Raw genomic sequence first — 18290 nt, forward strand, 5'->3', positions numbered from 1 at the left:
AAAGCAGTTGAACTGACTAACAAACCTCAGTCAACTAAACTAAGACAAAAGTTTAGACAACGTGTGATTTTTCATCAAGATAACAATTGGTTGTGTTACAAGGACAAACTCTATTTCTTGACTCAACTTAAAATTTTAAGGCAGCCCTTTACATCATATTTTTAAGTTGAAACAACAAGTTATATTTTACAGTGTAGGCAATATATGTCAACTTGGTCTCATGGCCATTCATGAAATACTCATAAAACCTAATCTGTTCAATGGGTTGTATAGATGTTAATAATGTTAATAATTGCTGTATGTGTAGCTATACAATATTTTTGCAATGTTCTCTGCTGAGAGATACTGTTTATGCATATATGTACTACAATCATTATAATAATAAGTATGTGGAAATGTTCTTACATTCCACAAAAATCAACTGCATATGCAAAATTACGATTGGATTCAAGAAATGTACACATTGGCCTGCTTCGTTCTTACAAGTGTTTTATAGTCAGTCAGAATCATTCTAAACAAATGATCGTTCAATCTGAATACAGTCTAAATACCACCTTAATACTGCCATCACTGTAAAGACAAACATTTTCAGAGTTGAGAGAAGCCTGCACCTCTAAGGCAAGAAGGCATTCGAAAGTCCAGCTGAAGAAGCATAAAAGGCACAGCTTTCCAACGTGTTTCCACTGAACAATCAATCACTCTTTATTGATAGACTTTACGTCCATAGTTTATCAAAAAAAACAAAAACAAAAAAAAACAGAGCACAACACACAAACCTTAGTAAAAAAAAATATAAAATATTTGTTACAATATAAAACTATAATATACATAAAAATGCACAATTACTTACAAGAAATTAATAAATACACAAACACTTCAACCAATTCAATTCAGTTCAATTTTATTTATATAGCGCCAAATCACAACAAAAGTCGCCTCAAGGCGCTTCATAGATACAGAGAAAAACCCAACAATCATATGACCCCCTATGAGCAAGCACTTTGGCGACAGTGGGAAGGAAAAACTCCCTTTTAACAGGAAGAAACCTCCGGCAGAACCAGGCTCAGGGAGGGGCGGCCATCTGCTGCGACCGGTTGGGGTGAGAGAAGGAAGACAGGATAAAAGACATGCTGTGGAAGAGAGACAGAGGTTAATAACAGATATGATTCAATGCAGAGAGGTCTATTAATACATAGTGAGTGAGAAAGGTGACTGGAAAGGAAAAACTCAATGCATCTTGGGAATCCCCCGGCAGCCTACGTCTATTGCAGCATAACTAAGGGAGGATTCAGGGTCACCTGGTCCAGCCCTAACTATATGCTTTAGCAAAAAGGAAAGTTTTAAGCCTAATCTTAAAAGTAGAGATAGTTTCTGTCTCCCGAATCCAAACTGGAAGCTGGTTCCACAGAAGAGGGGCCTGAAAACTGAAGGCTCTGCCTCCCATTCTACTTTTAAATACTCTAGGAACAACAAGTAGGCCTGCAGAGCGAGAGCGAAGTGCTCTAATAGGGTGATATGGTACTACAAGGTCATTAAGATAAGATGGGGCCTGATTATTTAAGACCTTGTATGTGAGGAGCAGGATTTTGAATTCAATTCTGGACTTAACAGGAAGCCAATGGAGGGAAGCCAAAACAGGAGAAATATGCTCTCTCTTTCTAGTCCCTGTCAGTACTCTTGCTGCAGCATGTTGGATTAGCTGAAGGCTTTTCAGTGAGTTTTTTGGACATCCTGATAATAATGAATTACAGTAGTCCAGCCTGGAAGTAATAAATGCATGAACTAGTTTTTCAGCGTCACTCTGAGACAGGATATTTCTAATTTTAGAGATGTTGCGCAAATGGAAGAAAGCAGTCTTACATATTTGTTTAATATGTGCGTTGAAGGACATGTCCTGGTCAAAAATGACTCCATGGTTCCTCACAGCGTTACTGGAGGCCAAGGTAATGCCATCCAGAGTATGAATCTGGTTAGATACCATATTTCTAAGATTTTCAGGGCCGAGTACAATAACCTCAGTTTTATCTGAATTAAGAAGCAGAAAGTTAGCGGCCATCCAGGTCTTTATGTCTTTAAGACATTCCTGCAGTTTAACTAATTGGTGTGTGTTATCTGGCTTCATGGACAGATAGAGCTGGGTGTCATCTGCATAGCAGTGAAAATGTATGCTATGTCTTCTAATGATGCTGCCTAAGGGAAGCATGTATAATGTAAACAGAATTGGTCCTAGCACTGAACCCTGTGGAACTCCATAATTAACCTCAGTGTGTGAAGAGGACTCTCCATTTACATGCACAAATTGGAGTCTATTAGATAGATATGATACAAACCACTGCAGTGCAGTACCTGTAATACCTACAGCATGTTCTAATCGCTCTAATAGGATATTATGGTCGACAGTATCGAACGCTGCACTGAGGTCTAGCAGGACAAGCACAGAGATGAGTCCACTGTCAGAGGCCATAAGAAGATCATTTGTAACCTTCACTAAAGCTGTTTCTGTGCTGTGATGAGCTCTGAAACCTGACTGAAACTCTTCAAATAAACCATTCCTCTGCAGATGATCTGTTAGCTGTTTGACAACTACTCTTTCAAGGATTTTTGATATGAAAGGAAGGTTGGAGATTGGCCTATAATTAGCTAAGACTGCTGGGTCTAGAGATGGCTTTTTGAGTAAAGGTTTAACCACAGCCAGCTTGAAGGCCTGTGGTACATAGCCGACCATTAGAGATAGGTTGATCATATTTAAGATCGAAGAATTAATTAATGGCAGGACTTCTTTGAGCAGTTTTGTAGGAATGGGGTCTAAAAGACACGTTGATGGTTTGGAGGAAGTAATTATTGAAGTTAACTCAGAAAGATCAATTGGAGAAAAAGAGTCTAACTTAACATCAATGGTACTAAGAGTAGCTGTAGATAATATTACATCTGTGGGATGATTACTGGTAATTTTTTCTCTAATGATAAAAATTTTATTTGTGAAGAAGTTCATGAAGTCATTACTAGTTAACGTTAAAGGGATGGTTGGCTCAACAGAGCTCTGACTGTTTGTCAGCCTGGCTACAGTGCTGAAGAGAAACCTGGGGTTGTTCTTATTTTCTTCAACCAGTGATGAATAGTAAGATGTTCTTGCTTTGCGGAGGGCTTTCTTATAAAGCAGCAAACTATTTCTCCAGGCTAAATGATGATCCTCTAAATTTGTGACACGCCATTTCCTCTCCAGATTACGAGTCATCTGCTTTAGGGTACGTGTTTGAGAATTATACCACGGAGTCAGGTACTTCTGATTAGAGACCTTAGTTTTCACTGGAGCTACAGTATCCAGAGTCGTACGTAGTGAGGAGGTGAAATTATTAACAAGATAATCGACCTCTGTTGGGGTAGCGTTCAGATAGCTGCTCTGCTCTGTGTTGGTACAGGGCATTGAAGATGATAACAGTGGGTGGATTATATTCTTAAACTTAGTTACAGCGCTTTCAGAAAGACATCTACTTTGATAAAATCTACTCTCCACTGCTGTGTAATCAATTATTGTAAATGTAAATGTTATCAGGAAATGATCAGACAGGAGAGGGTTTTCAGGAAACACTGTTAAATGTTCAGTTTCTATGCCATATGTTAAAACAAGATCTAGAGTGTGATTAAAGTGGTGGGTGGGTTCTTTTACATTTTGAGAGAAGCCAATTGAGTCTAATAACAGACTAAATGCCATGTTGAGGCTGTCATTTTTAGCATCTACATGGATGTTAAAATCACCCACAATATTTATTTTATTTGAGCTCAGAACTAAATTAGATATAAAGTCTGAGAAATCAGACAGAAACTCTGTGTAAGGCCCAGGTGGACGATAGATGATAACCAGCGCTTCCTCAGACTGGATGAGTTACAGGAACCACTCATTGTCGGCTCTGTGAGCGCTAAAATTATACTGAACTGACAACAGGTTTTTTTTGTTTGTTCGTTTGTTTTGAATCAGCAATAAAACACACTTCTAAGGTGCAGCCACTACATTTTACAACAATGCATATAACTCCCAAGCAAAGAAACCCCTAAAATTGACTTTATTAAATTACAACAGTTTTCTTCTGCCTCTTCACCCGCTCCCCTCCTGTGACATCAGCACTAAACAGGAAGCTATAAATGCAGGAAGTGAAACAGCACTTCCTCCTTTTGCTCGTGGAACACAGTGCAGCCTAAAAGTACGCAGCCTTAATGGTACTCAAGGGCCGCGTACTCAAAGACCGCGAAGACCGGAAGTGCGAAGCTTGTAGGCTTCTGAAATGGGACGGTCTAGCCTCCGTCGCGCTTGCCTAGCAACCATGGTACTACCCGCTGGAAAAGTGTCATACAGCATTGTTTGACAGAAATGAAGGAGAACATATTTTGTCCATTTGTTTGTTTGTTTCTACATGAGCTGTGTGTGATTTGATGAGTATCTGAGGCTGAGACCACAGGACTGTAAAACATGATTGTTGGGCTTCATTTCTGTACTGAACAGTCATTTTAAGATTAGTTAGTAAATAACAATTAGCTTATGTTGTTCATTAGTAATGTAAATATAATATGTCCAATATTATAGTAATTATATTAATCATTATTAGTTATTACAGCAGTGAACTTGAACTCTGTGTTAAATACTGAGCTTCAGTAAAGATGCAGTTATTTATATTTCCTATCACTTTAAATCTTCACCCAAAGACAAGTATCTTTGACAGTGTATATATTATATATAAGAGACAAATATTGTTCTTTTAATATGTTGGCATTACTAAATTTGTCTCAGTGCTTACATATATGTGTAAAAACAACATGTACGAGCTGTGATAACTGTTTCTGATAAAATGAAGAGTAGACTGATATACTGAATATTCCTTTATTGGGTGAGAAAATCAGACCATGTCATAACTGCTTTAAGTCATACAGAATAGATATCAGAGCCTTAAACAGGCTGACTTCTGCTAAATGGGTCAAACTGGGCAGAAAGTCTACAAACACATAACATCCTTATAGAATATGATGTAACACTATAGATCTACTTACCTCAGAATATATAAAGCATATAAACAATTACAGCAATATGATACAACAAACACAGCAGTGCTACTGATCCAAAATACTCAAAGCTTCACTGAACTGAAACAAACATTTATTTTTAGCTCCATTCTGCTGCTGATACATACTTCAGGTTTCTGAACATTAAACTTGTTGCTGCCTTTCATAGTGTGTAACTTGAAGGCCCTGAGTACTTTCTCCCACACTGAAAACAATGGAATGATAAAATTATTTGAACATTACCTAATAAGACTGATTCAGGACAGACAGTTAGTTATTTTAAACTTTCCTAGCAGTCCTTCACAAACAGGGAACAGTCTGTCTATTCTCTCCATCTGTCAGCTGCTGCTGGCTCTTCCTCCTCCTCTTCCTCACACACTGCTGAGTTTGTCCTGGTGGATCATCAGGGGTGCAAAGCCTCACAGATGATGTGCAGCAGTGGGTCCCTCAGTCTGTCCTCACTCTGGTGTCAAATGTGTGATAAGCTGCAGGATTCAAACACAAGTGTAACTTATCAATACATGTTCATACTTTTATTCCACAATCAGAGAGAAAGAAACAGAGAGAGAGTGCAGGACAGACAGACAGGTGACAGTCTCAGGTGTAGACACTGCTACAAAACAGGAGGATTTAGTGTTTGTGTTATTACGAGTGCTAAACAAGAAGAGTTCCCAGATGGTACAGTGGACACATGTGTGACTCCTGTGATTAAAGCATCTTTCTTTCAGCTTAACGAGTGAACCGTCAGCTCGTTCAAACACACGTTAAAGTCCGTTTGGCTCGACACCACCGAACAGAGGCAGCAATATAACATAGCTAACATTAACAGTGCAGTGAATCCTGCTTGTGCCGTGATATTCAGGACTGCAAACCGAGCAGCATCACTGACTTTCAGCTTGTTGTGTTTGTGGATATATGACTGACTTTAATTATCCACAAAATCATCACATTCTCTGTAAGATTAAGGCCGACTATTGAACGGCGTATATTTTAAAGTAAATGATTTAAAACCAAATTAGTACAGACATCACTAATGTCACATAACTTTGCCGACATGCTGCCAACAGTAACGTTTTAATGTTCTTCATTATTAAACATTTGCACATAAATAAGTGACATAATATTCAGTACTTACTTTTAAAAGTTTACTCTTTGGCCGCCCCTCTTCCGCCGTTTTTTTCAGCAAAATTATCCACACCCACTGCCGTGCTATGAAGTCTGAGATATGTTGGGTCATGGAGGATACACGGACCCATCCTTAAAATCCGGGGAAATGAAGGACGCATTTGTGGGCCGCATTTCGAGCAGCCTTTGAATTGGGACAGCCCTCGTCGCGTCACTATGACGTAATCGGCCTTAAAATGCGGCCTTTAAGGCTGCAGACCCTGAATTGGGATACAGCCACAGGTAAGTAAGGTGAGTTCAAACAAAGTAAACTGGACAACTAACAGCTAAAATAAATACAATGTTAACAAACTTGTCAAAGTTTGCAATCTGTAAAAGTGCAAAACATAAACAAACCCAGGATAGTAAATGTTTGTAAACTACAGAATAAAGATAAGGAACGGCTAAATAAAAACAAGAATGTTAATTAAGAATAACAGGCCTAAACTCTGGGCAAATGGTGTTTTCACCCACTTTGTCACAGCTTATATGAAATAAATAACAGATACAAGAAAAAGAAAAAGATAGGCGCAGTTCAAGCCGCATATGGTCGGTCAAACTCACTCCACTGGAACAAACAATCCAGATTTCAGGTTCTCCAGTCTCCTCTAGTAACAAGAAACTAGAACGTAGGTGCTGACATCCAGCAATGACAGAAGTCCCTGTCATAGAAATACATTATCATTTAAGACAGAATAAGGAATATTGGAATATATTTAAATTAAAAGATTACACACATTACACATTCTGATTTATTATTTTGTTTTCTTTACATGCAGAAATCAGCCTTACCGCAGTGTTGTGATAAGCTGTATATAATGAACAAAGGTAATAATAATAAAACTGCCATATGTGTGATTTACACACATTTGTATGTAGAAGCTGTAAATCGGGCATGTCATCTTTGTTCAGTCATTCAGAAATTAATAAAAAGTTCATAGCCTGTAAGTGCATTTTTATCTGTACACACATACATATATCTTTTTGTACGTTTTTAACAAAGAGATACTTGATTGTTTGTGCTCAGGACAGTATTTGTCTGTCTTTGCTTTTCTCTTTTCCCCCTTCCTCCTCTCTCCTGCTCTCTGTTCTTCTTCCATTCTTCCAGGTTTGCCTTTAATTTTTAACCTTCCTTGATCCCACCCTCCCTTATTTCAAGCTCTCTCTCTTCCTTCATATCTGCTCCTCTTTTTCCTTGTTTCCCCCTCGCTCTCTCCCCTGACACCTTTCTTGATCCTTTCCTGTTTTTTTCTGTCTTCCCTCTTGTTCCCTCCCTCCTACCATCTCCTCCTCTGCTCTCCTGCTGTGTCTCTCCTTTATTTACCATCGGAGCTGCTGAGTTTTCCAGTGGGCCCTGACACTTTAGGTTCTGATGGATAGTCCTGCCAGTGGACGCGAGTGATAAACGGTGAGGTGATGGATAGATCTGCTGGGGCGGTGGAGACATCACATAGCAGTTTCACTATTTTGCAGCTCCTTGCCAGGCAGCAGGAGGGCCTGAGGGCGGCCATTTTGTGCCAAGCCACAGGCCCCTAATGGAGAAACCGGGGCCTAATGAGGCCAGATGATTAGACAGTGAAAGGGGGAGGGAGGAGGGCCAGTAATCTGACTCCAGTAGAAATAATGGGACTTCACAAAAGTCGCACTCCTGTTGAGACAACCTACTCAAGTTATGTGTATCATAATTGAAATTTATGACATCATAAATCGGTTGAAGCCATTCACATCCTTGTATGAAATTTGAGCATGAATGTGATGGTAATTTGGGGCTTTTAAATTCTTTGCAGGCTCATATGTATGCATACTCTTACTATCCACTCATTTGATAAGTGCAGATTCTGCCAACTTAAAAATTAACTTCTCGTGGGACTTTTCTGACAGTGCTCAATGGACTGACCAATGCTAAGAAAAATGGGTGAGTCACTTAAAAAGCATTTCCTTTTTAAAAAATGTTGGAAATATCATTTTGAAATAGATAAAACTAATTTTTTTCCCCATCTATCATATTAATGAGAAAAATATAAAAAAAAATATATATATATATATATATATTTTTTTTTTTAAATGATGTCATTAACAATTTACTTTGGGACAAACTTGGGTTAGGAGCATCCTGTTTGCTTCAATTCTTAAGGTCACCAAAAGTTGAATCCCTTCATATCTGAGTCTAAATAATTCATGTCTGAGCCAAAATTTAAAACCTATCATTGAGATTCTCCTGAGAGGTTGCATTTCTGAGACTAGGAAAAGATGTGAAGTCTCAGTGAGCTTTGACTACCAAACAGTTCATTTTTGACTCCAACTGCACATGTAAAAGTGAAAAGAGAAGCATATTGTGGAACAGTGCATTTCCTATGTGTTGTGATGTGAAAAAAATCTTTTGTAAAGCCTTGCTTTGTTTTTCAAAGAAATTTGATGAGACACAGGTTGGTTTGAGTGCATAGAGCCATTTCCAGGTCTTTTAGTGCAGCGGTCCCCAACCCCCGGGCCTCGGACCGGTACCGGTCCGTGAGTCGTTTGATACCGGGCCGCGAGAGTTGAGGCTCAGGTGTGAAATGTGTGGTTTTCAGGGTTTTTATCGGTTTTCAGCGTTATTTTGTTATCATTTTTATCGTTAACTCGGTTTTCCTGGGTCTTTTCACGTATGTTATGAATAAATCTTCTTTTTTTCAGTACCGGTACTAGCTTTATTTTGTTGTATTTATCCGCGACACCTTAAAGGCCGGTCCGTGAAAATATTGTCGGGCATAAACTGGTCCGTGGCGCAAAAAAGGCTGGGGACCGCTGTTTTAGTGGAAACATTTGGAATCAAGTTCTAGATTTGGTCATTTGGCCTAACTGAGAAAAAAGGTCTATGACCAGGGAGGTGATCAGGAATGCACTGACCTTTTCCAAAGTCAAGTCAAGTCAAGTCAAGTTTATTTATAAAGCACATTTAAAAACAACCGAGGCTGACCAAAGTGCTGTACAATAAAATACAAATATAAAATACAATAAAACACAAATACATAAAACACCTCACTGATAAAACAATAGATTAAAACAATAAGTTAAACCTTGCTAAAGGCCAATGAGAAGAGGTGAGTTTTAAGAGCAGTTTTAAAGGTTCCTAGGCTTGTGGAGAATCTGATGTGAGGAGGTAAACTGTTCCACAGTCTGGGTGCAGCCACAGCAAAAGCCCTCTCTCCCCTAGTCTTTAGTCTGCACCTGGGAACATCTAAAAGCATCAGGTCTGCTGACCTCAAAGATCTCCTGGGGCGGTAAATGCTAAGAAGCTCTGCCAGGTAAGGAGGTGCAGTACTGTTAAGAACCTTAAAAACCAGCAGTAAAATTTTAAAATCAATCCTAAAAGCAACTGGGAGCCAGTGGAGAGAGCAGAGGACCGGAGTGATGTGGTCTCTCTTTTTGGAACCGGTCAGCATGCGAGCAGCAGCGTTCTGCACCAGTTGGAGGCAATGCAGACAGGAACGATCTAAACCAGCATAAAGGGAGTTACAGTAGTCCAGCCGTGAAGTAATAAAAGCATGGACCACCCTTTCTAGATCGCTCCTGGACAGGTAGGACTTGACTTTAGCTAAAATCTGTAGATGATAAAAAGATCCCTTGACTACGGAGCTGATTTGTTTATCAAATTTAAAAGCACTGTCAAAAGTAACACCGAGGCTCTTAATGGAGGAAGTACATTCGGAAGTTAGGGGTCCCATAAAATCAAGGGAAAGGTTGGGGTCTTTAGGAAGCCCAAACACAATAACTTCAGTTTTACTTTCATTTAGATGTAGAAAGTTAAGAGCCATCCAAGTCTTAATGTCAGACAAACAGGAGAATAACGGCTGCAGAGAGTCCTTACAGTCTAACCTCAGAGGGAGGTAGATCTGAATATCATCAGCAAAGGTGTGGAAGGACACATTATGTTTGCGCAGCACATCGCCCAGAGGGAGCAAATACAGAATAAACAGCAGGGGGCCTAGAATGGACCCCTGAGGTACACCACAAGTTAAAGGAGCTCTGGGAGATGACAGATCACCGAGGTGAACAGAAAAACTCCTGTTATCCAGATAGGACTGGAAAAACTTTAAAACAGTACCTTTCAAACCGACACAGTGTTCTAGGCGGGATAACAATATGTTGTGATCAACAGTGTCGAAGGCTGCTGTCAGGTCTAAGGTTACTAGGACAGCAGCACAACCAGAGTCTACAGTTAAAAGCAAATCATTAAAAACTCTCAGTAAGGCGGTTTCAGTGCTGTGACGAGCTCTAAAACCAGACTGAAACTTCTCATAGAGACTGTTGTTGTCTAAAAATGACTGGAGCTGCCTGAGGACAACTCGTTCCAGTACTTTGGACAGAAAGGGCAGATTGGAGATGGGCCTATAATTAGAGAGTATAGATGGATCCAGGTTAGGCTTTTTGAGGAGAGGTTGAACAACAGCATGCTTAAAAAGTGTTGGGAAACAACCAGAGCTGAGACAGGCATTGATCAGGACCAGAAGGACAGGTCCAACTGAGTCCAGGACCTGCTTCAGAAGACGAGAGGGGATAGCGTCAGTGGAACAGTTGGTAGACTTGACCTTGCAGACTGTTTCATGCAGCTGAGAAAGAGAGATTAGCTCAAACTGGTTAAAGGCAGATTGGCACGAGGGAGAAACACAGGGATTAAAAAGTGGAGGTGGAATGACAGACTGCAGGGAGGAAATCTTATTAACAAAGAAATATAAAAAGTCATTGCAGAGGGTGGCAGAAGGTGTGAGGCAGGTGGACGTATGAGGATCAACAATGGAGTTTAAAACACGAAACAGAGTCTGAGGTTTATGGACATTACTGCTGACCAGGTTAGATATGTAGGAGGACTTGGCCTCTTTAGCAGCTTTCTGATAAGTTAGAAGAGAGTCTCTCAGGATATTGAAGGAGATTTGCAGCTTGTCCTTTTTCCACTTTCTCTCAGCACACCTGCAGGAGCACCTGAGAGCACGAACAGAGTCTGTAATCCAGGGTTCAGCGTGAGCTTTGGGACGGAGTGATTTTAGGGGAGCGATGGAGTCCAGAATAGAAGTGCATGTTGAGTTAAAAAGAGCAGTTAAATCTTCTGCACACAGGGAGTCAATCCAGTCCACCGTGGAGAGCTCAGAGTTGTTGAAAGCAGCAGAGAACTGGGATGGTACATGGGTATTGATGATCCGGTGGCGGCGTGAAGGAGCTTTAACTGCAGCAACAGAACATTGTGCAGTGGCAGAAAACAGAACAGGAAGGTGATCAGAGATACACGCACTCTCACAGATTTCAGAGACGTGGATACTCAGGCCGTGAGACATGACGAGGTCCAGTGTGTGACCTTTCTCATGTGTGGAGCCAGACACACACTGAGTCAGGTTAAAAGAGTCCAGCAGTGATACAAAGTCTCTAACCAGAGGTTTAGATGGACAACACACATGGATATTCAGATCGCCAACAATAAGAAAATGATCAAAATCTACTGAAAGTCCTGATAAGAATTCCCCAAACTCACTGATAAAGTCCTTGTTGAATTTGGGAGGACGGTACACTACTGCACACAGTAATGGAGTAGATGAGTTCAGTTTAAAAAGCTGCAGTTCAAAGCTGGAAAAGGAGGAAGATGAAATCTGATGACAGTCATAAACTGATTTAAAAACACAGGCAAGGCCTCCACCTTTACCAGAAGACCTGGGAGAGTTGAAAAAACAACAGCCTGGAGGAAGAAGCTCAGAGAAAGCCACAGTCTCACCAGCATGTAACCAGGTCTCAGTCAGGAACATAAAATCCAGTTCATGAGAAGAGAAGAAATCCTTGAGCAGAAATGTCTTATTGGAGAGGGATCGAGTGTTGATCAAAGCCATAGATAAGGTGAGATCAGTAGCTGTCATCGGGGTTGATGTGCGGCTGAGTGGGCGGAGGTTTGAAATAACGGTACCAAGTCTGCGGATCCGTGGCTGTAAAGGAGCCGATGACCCAACACCCGGAACAGGAGCAACCAGCGACGTACTTGGAGAGTCACGCAGGAGAGGAGCAGGCATCGGGCGCGGGCCGGAGATGGAAGAGAGTCGCTCACCTGAGGAGAACGCCACCGCCGGCATGGCGAGGAGCGAACCAGACGACTGAAGGAAGCGCGGGCCGAGAAGCGGGCCCACCGGTGAAACAGGAGCAGCACCAGGCAGAGTTGGAGAGACAGTGCGCACCCAGGGTCCTCTGGGTTGGAGTGAGCCTCTCACAGTGGCAGAGTAGCAGAAACCCATTTGTACAAGGAGAGGATCAGCCAGGCAAGAAAGTGACAGGAATGCGTTTGTACGAGCCAGGAGACCACTTCACTTCCCTCGTCTTCTCCAGCGTTTTCTCCGGTGTAGCTTGGGAGGGAGGAACCAGGTGCGACGTAGGTAAGGCGGAATGCCATCGAGCGGTGGAGGCGCACTGCTTGTTTGCCTATCAAAAACAAAGGACAGAGGTGCTGTCACTGCTGAGTCTCGGATGATAAAAAGAGTTTTTCGGTCATATGTCCGGAGCGAGTTAATTTCCACAGTTAAGGCAATGAACAGCAAACAGAAAACCAGAAAATAGGTGGAGTGACGGCGAGCCGAACATACTGGTGCCATCTTGTCTCACTGTGACTGTGAGCTGTATCAGAGCTGAACTTGTCAGGATTGATGGAAAGAGGAATGCTGCCAAATCTAGAAAGGGTCTTGAAAATGAAACTACGCCAGGGTGCAGCAATCTGATCTGCTTTTTACCAAGACTTATAAGCTGAGGCACACACCCAAGTCAACTAAGTAATGACTGAATGAGAAGTTCTTGAATAGCCAGCCAAAGTCTTAAACCCCACAGGAGTTGTGTAGTGACCTGAGGATGACAGTTCAGACTCTTCCCATGTATGTAATGAAGCATGAGAGGATGTGCCAGGAAGGATCAGAAACTGCCCTGGAACGGCTGGAAAGGAGCTTTGAGCAGAGAATGTGCAGTATTCAACACTTTTGTAAATGAAATATGTATGAAAACATATTCTATGTGTTGAGTGTAGATTCATACAGAAATACAATGGGAAATACTATCCATTAATATATATATATATATATAACCCCAAAATGTCCAAAGAATATCACTAGTGGCTACATCTAGTATTGGTAGATAGATGGGCGTATCTAACTCTATTTTCTGATATGCTACTGCTGTGGTTGAGGCTTGACTTATGTATCAACCATAAAACTAACACTAAAGGTTGGAGGGAGAGGTAAGGCAAACATGTGAGTGGCCAGAAAATCTGCCAGAGTTACAGATCAGTCTAGTTAATCTTTCTTTGTTTTGAATATATTATCAAGGGTTCTAAGTCCTACAGTATTGGAGCATCCCAGTGATAAGCAAGCACTTGGTGACACTGAAGAAGAATAACTCCATTTTGAAGGCAAGATCTCAGAGCCAAGCACGGGAACAGCCAGCCATCTGCCATATCCTTTTGGGAATTAAAGGGGAAAAGTAAAGAAAAAAGAAAAAAATGAAAGCACCAACAACAAGGAACACAAATTACAGGAGATTCAATTTATATAGCACCCAGCAAAACAGTGCGTATTACTAGCCAGTCTTCCATCTAAGTACTAAGTAGGCCTAACCCTTCAAAGAATATGAGGCAGTAGGATCATAAGCCATAGTGAGATGAAAGTTAGAGGCTTGTTTAAGAGTTTCATGGAAAAGAAGATTCCGGCAGTGATCTGAGCCTATGACAGTATAGGCTCTATACTATAACAGTATAGTATGGGGCGATCGTGGCTCAAGAGTTGGGAGTTCGCCTTGTAATCGGAAGGTTGCCGGTTCGAGCCCCGGCTTGGACAGTCTTGGTCGTTGTGTCCTTAGGCAAGACACTTCACCCGTTGCCTACTGGTGGTGGTCAGAGGGCCTGGTGACAGCCTCGCCTCTGTCAGGGTGGCTGTGGCTACAGTGTAGCTTGCCATCACCAATATGTGTGTGTGAATGGGTGGATGACTGGTTGTGTAAAGAGCTTTGGGGTCCTTAGGGACTAGTAAAGCGCTATACAAATGCAGGCCATTTACCATTTAGTTCCAGGTCACCCAATCCACCTATAAGCTTAATCAAAAAGTAAAGTTTGAAGATGAATCCAAGCAGTAGAGTAGTGACTGTCACCCAAACCCAAACTCTCGAGAAATGTCTAGAAACTACAAGAGAGCCTGCAGTCTAAGTGTGAAGAGCTCTATTGGGGTGAAATTATACTATGGGGCTTGATCATTCAGGACTTTGCATGCAAAAAGAAGGATTTTATTCTAGATTTAACAGGAGAACGGGAAAACTTCAGTTCATGTTTTGCATGAAATTAAGGCTTTTCCTTATAATAAATAATTACAATAAGACTTGAAATAAAAAATGTGCAGACTAGATTTTCAGCATCACTCTGATCTTTCTACTTTTTACAATACTACCCAGATGAAAGAAAGAAATCCAACGAATTTAATGTGCACACTGAAGGACATATCCTGGTCAAAAAGACACCTAACAGTATTACGAGAGACCGAGGTAATGCTATTTGCAGTGATCCCTGTATCATCCACAGTTTCACTAGAACTCATGGTACTCATTTTCAATTTAATATCACACTTGATCATTAGCTTCTTCTGATAAAATTATAATGTGTGTCATGTACTGTCCACTCCTTCCTCTCCTGCTCCTACAGCTTCTTGTATTGACACTGAATGTCCAGAAGAGATCGCTCTTGCTCTGCATTTGGACGGGATCTTCTGCACTTCTTTACCATTGACTGGGGCATCGGGCACAGAGCGTTTGTGCTTTTTATGCTTTAACTGCAGAGTTTCAAGAGAGACCAGTGAGCCCGAGGAAAAGTAATGGTGGACAGGTGGAATGACAAAACTGTCAATATTAAAATGGAGAACCTGCACCCAGGAGTACTCTAATTGCCTGGATGAGTAAAATAAATTAATTAATTAATTAAAAAGTAAATTAAAAAAAAACACTAAAATTAAAATTAGACACTTGCTGCTTTTAATCACACAGCAAGCAGTAGAATAATAAAGAACGGACACATTCAAAGGGGCAATCAAATTAAAAAAAACTATTATGATGATCAATACACAATTAAACAATCTTAAAACTGAGTAATCCAACTGAGCTACACTGAAAGTGAATTTCCACTAATAAAACATCTTGCTCTAAAACAAATTTTGAGAACATGGAGTAATATCTTGGTACTGGGGAAATGCTGGGACTGATTTTCATATAAAAGTCATTCTCAGAGAAACATTAGAATAATTTAAGGCTCAATAAATCTGGCTGCTTTTGCATCTGATGTAGAGACAACCATTTCTTAATAAACCTCCGCTACTTTGTGGACAGCAGTGTCACTCCACATGCTGTACACCTCACCAACTCCGCCTATAAAAAGTCACTTTTCCAAACTGTATGCTGATATCATTCTTACCATTATGGATCACTTATGAGATTGAATGTTGGCAATATCTAATAGCATTGCTTACATGTGACAGTCATAAACATATCAGTCACTAGATAATGGCTTGGCTGTTGTAACAGAAACTACCATCAGACCTCTAGATTTAGCATTCATCCTCTCAACTGGCCACTTTACTAAATAAGCCAACTTTACATAAATATTTTTTATAGTTTGACCTTTTCCCTTCAGTCAAAGGGACTCTTCAAGCACTGCCATAAATGTTTCACTTGGGAGCTCTAGCACGACTCTCTGATATTGCTGCAGTGAAGGAGCCATGCATTTTAGACACTGGGTGTTCTTTATAAGGGTGAGATGCAAATAGTCTTATTGTTTCATGTCAGCAAAGACGGAACTAGACAGCCTGGTTACCTCCAAAGTGAAAAAAGTGCAACAACCTACTAAACTCAAAAGTTCACTAATTAATTAGACAACATATTTTTTTGCCATGCATTAACAGCCATCTGAAGTTAGATTCCTATCACTACCTTAAGATGTACCTACCTCATATTTATATTCTTGGATTCTTTGGAATAGCTCTGAATTCTACTCTAAAAAAAATACCCCATAATTATGTTGCACATGTACAATGACAATGAAGGGCTATTCTGTTTTATTTTATTCTATTTATCTGTACCTTTGGCAAATGTTACAAATAGTACAAGGTAAAGATGGCTTTTCCAGAGTAGAACCTCATACTAACTATGAACTACAGTGATCGAAATTTTGCATTTTGCTTCTTTGTTTTTTTGTTGTTGTTTTTTTTTGCTGTGTAATTTGACTATGACTTTTGTGTTATATTAATGAATTCTCAAAGAAAATGTGAGGCCATCTGTCTGAAACTTTAAGATGAACACGAAGTGAGTCTTTCAACAGCATAATATTCCCAGGCACACCAGCAAATGAGCCAAGGAATGTCTCAGAAATAAGAAATAGAAAGTCAAGAGAAAAAGCCCAGATCTGAATCCCACTGGAATGTTAAGGGGGGAATTTGCAATGGGCAGCACATTGAAGAAAATCTTCAAATACCTTGCAACTGAAGGAATTTTCCACGGATGTGTAATTAGAATGTTCAGCAAACCGAAGTGTTCTGCTAATTGGCTGAATGTTAGTTCCTGAGTTGAAAGGTGTTTTGTTTTTTTAATCAAATTAATCAAATTATTTTATCTATTGACATTTTGTTAATTAAGGTATATCACCTTTATCTGCAGGCATATTTCAAAGAGTGTCAAATGTTTTTCTTACATAAAAAAATCCAACAGTTTCACAAACATATTTCTCACAACTATTCCTACATATGTATGTAGATACAATGACAGAAAAAGTATTTTTTTTTTATTTTTATTCCAACACCTCTCTTTTATTCTTGTAGTTGTCACATTTTTTTCCCAGTTTCCTCATTTTTCCTTATTCACTACATGAACAGTTAAAGGGCTGAGAAGGCATACACACTCCAAAATGCTATCATACATATACACCTAGCACACAGCCTCACACATACACACACACAGCCTCACACACACACACACACACACACACAGAGTATGTGACGAGGAGGTAACTTTTAGTGGCGGCTAGCTGTGAAGAGAGGCGCCTAATTAAAAAGATCATGAATATTCATGAGATACTTGTACTGCTGCAGCTAATTACATATTCAGAGAGCTTTGGTCCACAGCGCTGGTGTGAGTAGTCGATTCAACTCCGACACACTGACAGCTCAATAAAACACAAGCAGCAATGTTTCACCCCACTGCAGATCTCAACACTGTGTGGACACAAATGCAACCCACAGGTTACACACATACATTTATACATCTGCAAAAGACTGAAAAACTATACATTTGAATTAAAGAGGTTAAACCTAGATGATAAATATTTTATCATTACATGAATACCATATTTTTTCTGTTAGTCTCAAGTTAGGTTCTCATGTGTCTTGTATTTACTGTGTCTGGTAATAATAAACAGACACTACTGTGAAATTTCAAAATTTATTATTGATCACTATTGGCACTATTGTGAACCAAGGTAACACAGTAACAGACTGGACATCCTATTTACAAATCTTAAATATGGGAAATTATTTCATCCTCTACTATCCCATGTGTCTAACGTGTCCTGCCACTTTGTTAGATGCTGCCTGCATATCTCTGTCAGTAGGTGCTTTAGGAGGTTGTGATGGTGACATACTAAGCTTTAGGGTTTCTCAGCCGGGAGAGAAGGGTTTGTGTCCTGTTGAGGCCCTTGTGTTTTAAACGTTTTTGGCCTCATTTTCATACTTGAGTTTGAGGTGGGGTTGGGTGACTGAAAAGTCTCAATGCTATAACCCTGCGCATCATGCAACAACACAAAAGCATACATTGTGAAAATGAGCCAGATTAAAGACTGACCAAACGGGATTCATTGACGCCCTGGGAAATGATAACAGACTGATGTGTCATGACTGTTAAATTATTGTACTCCTTGTACAACTACATGTTTTTCAAGTAACACATTTAAACTATTCTGTCTGATTTGAAAACCACACCTCTTTTAAACTGCAGTCAATATTACTTATGAATTTAAGGAACTTCAGGTGTATAGGAGGGAGAATTAAGAGTGT

The 18290-nt window shown here is 40.2% G+C and overlaps 1 protein-coding gene across 1 annotated transcript; it reads right to left on the reverse strand.

The window, feature by feature from the left end:
* Positions 1-940: 940 nt before the first annotated feature.
* On the reverse strand, positions 941-7727 carry LOC146374506 (uncharacterized). The gene is made up of 3 exons (XM_084949192.1): positions 7541-7727; positions 6781-6878; positions 941-3874 (listed from the first exon to the last, which is right to left on the reverse strand). The coding sequence occupies exons 1-3, from the start codon at positions 7725-7727 to the stop codon at positions 1310-1312; spliced, it is 2850 nt and encodes a 949-aa protein (XP_084805318.1). The 3' UTR covers positions 941-1309.
* Between the last annotated feature and the right edge of the window lie 10563 nt (positions 7728-18290).

Source organism: Perissodus microlepis, chromosome 13, assembly GCF_051167445.1.
Source record: "Perissodus microlepis isolate ML-2025 ecotype Zambia chromosome 13, ASM5116744v1, whole genome shotgun sequence".
NCBI classification, from domain to species: domain Eukaryota; kingdom Metazoa; phylum Chordata; class Actinopteri; order Cichliformes; family Cichlidae; genus Perissodus; species Perissodus microlepis.